This window comes from Aulonocara stuartgranti (genome assembly GCF_965226115.1).
Source record: "Aulonocara stuartgranti genome assembly, chromosome: 19".
NCBI lineage: Eukaryota > Metazoa > Chordata > Actinopteri > Cichliformes > Cichlidae > Aulonocara > Aulonocara stuartgranti.
The window spans coordinates 7,289,216-7,297,627 of record NC_138955.1 but is presented as its reverse complement, the minus strand read 5'-3'; the positions used below and the strand labels follow the sequence as shown (position 1 = coordinate 7,297,627).

Below are 8,412 nucleotides of genomic sequence, written 5' to 3'. Positions count from 1 at the left end.
GGAGAATTTCACTCACCAACACATGAGCACAGACTTCTTGGATGAGCTGTCAGGACAATGAACTGCATATCATGCCAAATTATTTGTGAGATAACAACAGTGCAAATTCTCCAAAAAGCACAATGCTGCAAAGCTTATCTCTTAAAATGGGAGTCCATGGATACCGACTCACTGTTGGTTAAGAACTCAAGCGGTCATTTGGGGGAGCTGCACTTCTTCTTTTTTCTTTCTAAGTTTTCATGCTCACATTAAGATGACTCAACTCCCATATGGATACCAGCAAATCTGCCAGAGACTAGGATGCTAAGAGAACAAACACTGACAAATATTTCACAAAGTTCTTTTATTTACAGTGCTTTCAGTTAAAGTTTAAGAGTGCAAACATGAATATATCATTCACTCTGACAATTGAGAAAAGTGCATTATTTGAAAAAGAATCATTTTAGATCATAATGTTGTGTGCGTGGTGATGGAAAGAGCAAATTTATTTTGGTTTGTTAAATGCAAATGTTCTTTCCACATGGCACCTGACCCAGACAGTTGTCTGACAGAAAATACAAACAACGTGACTAAAAAGCTGAAGTGAAACCACTCCGACCAGTAACTCGCTGATAAGAGACAAAATCAGATCAGCAGTTGCAAATAAGCACAGGCATTTAAATATCTCTTTTCCAGTCTTGTTGTCCACTCACGGAAGTAGTAAGTCACTGCTAAGGATTTTTATGATTTTAATGAAAATCAGAAGGTGCGATCAAAACAATGTAACCATTTGCACTGAGTAGTCACTGAGCTTTATTAAAGTAAAGAGCAAACATTTCATCAGTTTTCTGAAATATAAGTTATAGGATAATAAAAAAAAGCTCCCGATCATTTCCTCTAAAACTGCAAAACTGCACTGAACTCTGCAAAAGATGTGCTCTCTGAATGCCTTTTTTGTTATTTTTAGCCATGCTCCACCAATCCACAAAGTTCAGTGAAATTCTGCTGGTATTTTTTTGCATAACCTTACTGACAAAAAGTTTTATATGCCTCAATCCCTATGGTTAAATAGGTAACAGAATTCCTCTCTTCTTTTCCTGCAAAAAGAGGACAATCTGACTGGCACATGCCTGTCCTGTGCTAGTAATGAAGCAGTAAAGCAGTGGGTCGGCAAGACAGTTAAGGCTTGATAGGGCAACGCTGATCTTGTAGGGATAGAGGATCCATGCAATGTTCCTGCAGTCATTAACCAGTATGCGAAGAAGCATCATGACATGAATAGGTCCGAAGCAGAACAAAAGGCCAAGAAGAACCAATGTTAATAGCTTTAAAATCTGCTTTTGTTCCTGCTTGTCAGTGGCCTGATTGGATTTTACAGCTGTGCAAATCCTCCAGGTGGAAAAGAACACTAGGAGAACTGGAATAATAAACCCCAGAAAGAAGCGCATTACATTAGCCCGGAGGAGAGTCGCTGACAGTGGACTAAAAATGTCAAAGCACACTGAAAAGTTTTTCTTTTCATGGTATGAGTCCTCCCAGGAGATGGTGCTGGTGTTGAAACAGACCACCAACAACCAAATGGTAACAGTGACTGCTGCTGCAGTGCTAACTTTCCTCCACCATCTGCACTTTAATGGGTGAACCACTGCTAAGTAGCGGTCAACTGCAATGCAGCAGAGGAGAGCTTCGCTGGTGTAGAAGTTGGTGAAGAGAATGTATATGGACATCACACAAACATAACGCCCATGGATCCAAACTCCTCGCCACAGGAAGTCCAACCAGAGAATAAAACAAACAGTGAAGGTTAGGTCACTCAGCGCCAGACTGAACAGATACACACCGAGCTCGTTCCTCCTTCTAATGTGCTGCCAGGATACGTAGAGGAAGAAGGTGTTGGAAGGGATGGCGATGGCAACGACAGCCATGTAGAACAACAGAAATGAACTTCTCCCGGCTGCATTGTCGACCAGGTTACATTCTGAATGATTACTGGTCAAGGTTGAGTTTTCCATTGTAGAGGTTGTGTTCATATGCTTACACCTTGTAGAAAAATAAGGAAGCAATACATGAATGGATGTAAATACACAATACCTGTAAGAGTCTCTACCAAGTTCACAGACCTGCCACATGACTACATCTCAACTCATGAAAGGACTTTTTAAAGTTGGCAAGTCTGACACCACTGGGAACTACAAATTATCAATGGAATGTGAAAATGGAGAACTCTACCTATGCACTATTTTTTTAAAAAGAGGAAAATTTACTACTTAGAAAGAATAGTTGAAAGATGCTGTTTAGTGTAAGCCCTTTTGTTTTGGTAGTTTAAGATTAAAAGGCAGAGTGTTTCAATTGTGCGGATTGATTTGACATTCAGCATGAGTGTGAGTCAACCTTATGCAAGTGCAATTAAATTGTTACAATAGCCTCGCTTTTGCAGCATTGGGTTGTTTACCCAGTGTTTTGAGTTCATGGAGTTTTTAGTTATATTTGAATATTTTCTGTTCGCTCTTAGTTTGCTTTATTTGCCCCGACCCCACTTTTTCCTTAGTAACCATTTATTTTTGTTTATATTGTTCTATATATATTTCCACATTTAGTCTTGTTCTCAGTTCCTGGTTGCTTTAGAGTTTTTTTTTTTCCTATGTCAATTCCCCTGTAACAAACTCATTCGTGTCTGTTTCCCTGTTATCACGTTTCACCATATACCTTACTGTAAAACAATTTCCTGTCATTTTTACAAGATTTGTTTAGGCTTTGGTTGTGTGCTATTTCAATGAACAAGCTTGCTACACTGGCACTGTGTTTCACTTTTCCTCACAGTTACATTTCCTGATATTGTCTACCACGAAAAACATGTGAAAAGTTGCAAATACAACTTTTCCTAAGTACTCTAAATTCTCAGTTATATTGCAACATGATAGAAAATCCTAAGGTCACATTTTTATTGCAATGGAATTATTTGATAGGGGCTTGTTAAATTTTTTTTATAGTATTCCTTTAAACCATAAAGTCATATTAACAAAGTACTTACTCTGTATCAAGTTGTATTTCCACTCAAATTTCTATAAATTCTTAGAATAAAACCAATAAAACAGATGAAAGGCTGACGTATTCTGTTTCTTCGTCTTCACCGCTTAATCAATCTGCTAGAAAGAAGAGGAAGGGTCAGCAGCTGCTGCATTTTATCCTTAACAACTGTATCATTTACTGGGTGACAGGATATGACAAAACAAACTACAGGACCAGGTAATTTTAATTTAAGCCCATATGAAAGTGTGTGTCTCTGTTTGGTGTGTCAACAGACATGAACTCAGGTAGAGGTGATGCCAATAATCGTCCCATAAAGTGATAGATGTCTTTTCAGCTCGTTGTTTGAACAGCGCAGATATGTCTTTATGGTTTTGTTTCAATGACTGCACGCTCTAAAAGAACAGATGCTTTTTTTTATTAGTATCTCATGGAAGCATGAATAGCTGTCAAGTGTTATAAATACAAGTGGTTAGTAGGAAAATTCCACAGTGTGCTTCTCTTTGTGCAAAAATACACTCAAATATTCAAGTGCAGTGATACACAATAATACTGAACACTGGATCAAAATGAAACTATTAACACCACAGCCAAATATTTCAAATTACACAAATCACAGTTAAAATTAAACATCACATTAAAGACAAATATACAGAAGAAATAAAAAAAATAATTAATATGCCTAAACTTAGATCACATGTAGGTTACATATAGGTTGCACAGCCCCAAATAATAGTTAGATTTTCATTATATTTACATTTTATGTTGAAAGAAGGGGAAAGAAATCATTCAAACAGAGCTATCACTGTGCTTTCCACGCATAAAAAGCCACCTCACATTTTGTGCAGTTTTCTTAATCTCTGTCTTTGCGCTCTCATTGATTAGACAGTATATTATAGGATCCAGTGTACTGTTTAGCGTTGTGGTGGCAACTGTCACCATGAATGCACTTTTGAGCCTAGTTGCCCAGACGCAGGACCCAGGCTCCAGTATAGCCCTGAGCAGCATGACCAACTGGTAGGGCATAAAAGACACTATGTAGGTTAGAAGGAGTAGCAATAACAGCCATCCCACTTTCCTGCGGTCTTCCACTTGGATGGAGGTGTTACATTTGATAGAGCGCATGATGTTATGATAGCAAAAAGTCATGATGAAGGTAGGAACCAAGAAACTCAAGGCGAACCTTGTAAGTGCAACAGCGGCATCTTCTTGTGTCATGGGTATCTGCTGATCACACAAGTATCTTGAAGCTTGCAGCGCCCCCATGTGGTGAAGTAAGACAATGTGGATGGCAATCTCCAAAGCCCAGACAGCTATACTCACAAGCACTGCTGTCCTCACCTCCCTGATCCAGTTAAAGTGGAGTGGGTAGACCACTGCCAGATAGCGATCAGCACAGATGCAGCAAAGGAGACCAGAACCAACAAAAAAGCTGTTGTACATGATTACAGCCATGAGGTTGCAAAGTTCGTCACCTATGTGTTGCCCCATGGCCTGTACTATCCAAATAGGCAGAGTGACTGTGTATAGTAGGTCAGAAATGCACAGGCTGACAAGATAGACTGCCATGCTGTTCCCCTTCTTCATCAGCATCCAGGCCACATACAGAGACAGGCAGTTGGCTGGAAAGCCCACACTAAAAAAAAGAGAGTACGCCGTTGGATACATGTACCTCTGCACCGAGGAGTTAGCCGTGCATGAGTTTGTGTTGTTGGTGATCGTCGAGTCCATCCTGACACAGCGGTGACTGAAGCCCGAATGGGAAGCTCATTCGATTCGAGATCTGAAAATGCAAATAATGGGGAAGTGTTGTTGTGCTCAAAATAAAAACAGTGTTTGATGATTTACGGAAGCTGTCCTGTTTTTACAGTACTAAGCAAAATGTGCTCATCAAGTTTCTTAATTCCGTGTCCGAGTACTGGTGAATGTAAAATCCCACAAATGCAACAGAATTAGAAAACACTTCACAAGTATATGTTTGTGTTTTTTAAACCGTGGAAATGTGCCAAAATGTATCATTTACTTTATTAGAGTGTCCCCATTCTATACACTCTGTATAACTTTCCAGGAACAGCATATATTTGCATGTCATGGCGTTCTGCCAGTGTAGCTCAGAGGATTAAAGTGGGATATGGCCACTGTAAACACTGCAACAGTTACATCCTTTTTGCACACGCTCTTTTCTACTCTGTAATATTCCTGTTAACGTTCTTGATATTTATTTATAATCAACTCTGTCAATCCTTGATATTTATTATTGAGTGATCTGTGTATATTGGGCTATTGCTTAAATGTCTTAAATGTGTAACATATGCTATTGTTAAATAGTGTAGTCTGTTTCTGTTACTGTTATTTATACTGCAGCAACTGTAACCCACATAATTTCCTTAGGGATTAATAAAGTATGCTGATTCTGGTTGATTAATTCAACTTCTGAAAGTGAAAAAGAAAATAGGAATACTGCGTTTATTTAAGTCTAAAATCTAATTTTAATGTAGTGAAGTAGATTTTGAGTAGGATTTTACGTGATGTCCGCGAATGCAGCACTGACATCCACACCTTCCCAGCTGATAATTAGCGGCCTTATAAGAAACAGCTGCGCTTCACTATGCACGGAGGCATTTGGTAGTCTGTTCTATCCAAGGTGGTCAAGCGCGTTAAGTGGTTAAGCGTTGCAGAGCGGTTTGATTTCTTCAGGAAAGCCGCTCATTCTAGTATTGCCCTTAGAGAGTGTTAAGTGGGACTCAGTCGTCAAGGGTGGAACTTGACGACTGTTTCCCTCTTTTGTTACAGAATTGTGCCATACTGCTGCTGTCTTGTTCAGTCTTGTTCGCTTTTATTCTGTCTTGTTGTGGCCTGTTGTCATCTTATGGACTGGCCTTGACTGACTCCTGGCTTTATAGTCTTTTACTCGGAATTGTTTGATATATTTTAATCTTGCGTTTATAAATAACTGTATCTTAGGGTGTGTTTGTTTTATTTCTCTTTTATTAATTTGTTTAACGTTTTATGCTTTGTTTTGTTGCTTTAGTGGAGGTGTGGCCGCTTGTTGAGGGGCTAGGCACGTGAGATGGAATCCCCTCCCCGATGCGTGAGAGTGTACACACCGGGCATAGGTAGACTGCACCATTTAGATTTCAGTGTGAGTGACAGTGAGGTTTGCAGTGGAACTATACGGGTCAGTAATTGGTGGCACCCTTGGGAACTCCTCTAGGTTGCCTCCTCAAGTGGTCGTTCTCCACTATTTGTTTAGTTATTTTATTGAGCTGTTATTGTTCTAGGGTAGCATCGTGACAGCGAGCCTGGTCATTTTAATCACTGTTTGTTAATAAAGTCTTCTAATTGACAGTCTTGCGGTCTCAGCCCTGTTACCTTAAGAACTTTTCTGATTTTACAGTTCTGTTTTTTAGTATTTTCCGTAATAAATTTTGATTTGTAAAATTGATCAGCCTCACCTCTGCTATTAATAACGAGCCTGTGGGCTTTGGTAGCTAGTGTAACATTTACATTGGCTATAGAAATCTTTCCTGGGGTGTAACTCCCTCCCCAGGTGGCGTTGTCAACATCCTGTGGTCTCCTTAACTGGTTATCCTCCTTCGTGCCACCACATTAACAAAGGTACTCGGCTTGAATCAGTAAAGTAACGAAAAAAAAGCTTTATTTTCTGTTGCCTATATTGTAGAGGGTGACTTTGCTTCTAAACGGGAAAATGAGTAGGGAAGAGGTTTGTGGGATTCGGTAGGCAGGGGAGCCCTAAAATCTGCTTTAACTGCTCAATTTGGGGGGGGAAGTCACAACTCACAATAATTTCTATTGTGGGCTCCAGTAGATTTTCTTAGTGTACAGGCTCTGATAACCTGATCTGCTGCTGTTTGTGGATGTACACAACTGAATTCAACAAGATGTCTGCAGATGTTTCATGCGTTGTCCTGTATTTCCATTCTCTACGCTGACAGTACACTACGTGCTGTCTTTTTTTTTTTTTTTTTCTCTCCTAGGTGGCATGAAGGTGGAATGATTGATTGAATCTAAGCATCATCAGCTTAACTTCAAATTCATCTCTGCTACACTTAATGCAACTTAACTCTGACCATGAAACCACAGCCACACAGCAGTCACACACCGCACTTTACTTTGAATTCACCACAGTTCCCTCTGAACTGGCCCCTGCAGGGCCAGCTGGATACTGAAGTTCTGCAACCACAACTTGTGGACACCTGCAGTTGTCATGGTGCTGTGCCATCTCTTTGTGTGCCACATACCCTGTTGATTGATAGGTGAACAGGACTGCCTTTCATGTGTTACTGTTTAGGCTTTAATCTGTTTCCTGTTTGAAGTCCCACAGTGACCTAAAAATAACTGCCTTCAAATCTGTTAAACCAAAAGTAATGAGCCTGTTGTAAACATGTAAAAAGTGAAAGAACAGAAATTTGTTTAAAAATGTAAGGAGTAAAAAGCTGTCAGAAAAATAAATACTCAAGTGAAGTACAGCCTCCTGAAAATTTTAAGTGCAGTAACAAAATATTTTGTTCTTCGTTACTTCCCACCTCTGGATATTGCAATGTGCACTCTTGAGACAAAGCAGGCATAGACAGCCCACTAACCACATATCTTGCATAGAGAGCTGGTTCCTGCTTACCAAATAAAGGCTTGTTGGACTTGCTGCTATCCAGTGTATAAAACTCATGCCATCTCTGATTTGTGGCCAGATCTGCTCTAAATGTCCCATGTAGTGCAACACAGACATTTAACTGTGGCAAAATTTAGGAAGTGCATTTTATTTAAAATGTTTTGGTGGTTTCTAATAATAGAATTTGACATTGACATTGCACAGATATAAAGTAACTGCAGACCGCTTATAAATCTGCAAAATGTTAATTTTTCCTACTCAAGCTTTGTTTACTTCCATACTTTTTGTCCACATCCTCACTTGTAGTGGGTCACTGGCCCACCAGGGGGGGCTCATGCCACAGATTGAGAACAGCTACTTTTAACAGCTCACTGAACCTGAAGTATACAGGGAGTGCAGAATTATTAGGCAAATGAGTATTTTGTCCACATAATCCTCTTCATGCATGTTGTCTTACTCCAAGCTGTATAGGCTCGAAAGCCTACTACCAATTAAGCATATTAGGTGATGTGCATCTCTGTAATGAGAAGGGGTGTGGTCTAATGACATCAACACCCTATATCAGGTGTGCATAATTATTAGGCAACGTCCTTTCCTTTGGCAAAATGGGTCAAAAGAAGGACTTGACAGGCTCAGAAAAGTCAAAAATAGTGCGATATCTTGCAGAGGGATGCAGCAGTCTCAAAATTGCAAAGCTTCTGAAGCGTGATCATCGAACAATCAAGCGTTTCATTCAAAATAGTCAACAGGGTCGCAAGAAGCGTGTGGAAAAACCA

The 8,412-nt window shown here is 39.8% G+C and overlaps 2 protein-coding genes across 2 annotated transcripts; both read right to left on the bottom strand.

Annotated features, from left to right (window-relative positions):
- Positions 1–382: 382 nt before the first annotated feature.
- Positions 383–3,343, bottom strand: gpr65 (G protein-coupled receptor 65). The gene is made up of 2 exons (XM_082515107.1): positions 3,011–3,343; positions 383–2,019 (listed from the first exon to the last, which is right to left on the bottom strand). Exon 2 carries the CDS (start codon positions 2,007–2,009, stop codon positions 1,044–1,046), a length of 966 nt encoding a protein of 321 aa, XP_082371233.1. The 5' UTR covers positions 2,010–2,019; positions 3,011–3,343; the 3' UTR covers positions 383–1,043.
- Positions 3,344–3,352: 9 nt separating this feature from the next.
- LOC309694873 (G-protein coupled receptor 4-like) lies at positions 3,353–4,828 on the bottom strand. The gene has a single exon (XM_082515108.1). The coding sequence runs from the start codon at positions 4,735–4,737 to the stop codon at positions 3,796–3,798; it is 942 nt and encodes a 313-aa protein (XP_082371234.1). The 5' UTR covers positions 4,738–4,828; the 3' UTR covers positions 3,353–3,795.
- Positions 4,829–8,412: the final 3,584 nt, after the last annotated feature.

What these genes read in the sequence shown, in the direction of transcription:
- gpr65 (XM_082515107.1), bottom strand. Translation starts at nt 2,009, where the DNA reads ATGAACACAACCTCTACAATGGAAAACTCAACCTTGACCAGTAATCAT.
- LOC309694873 (XM_082515108.1), bottom strand. Translation starts at nt 4,737, where the DNA reads ATGGACTCGACGATCACCAACAACACAAACTCATGCACGGCTAACTCC.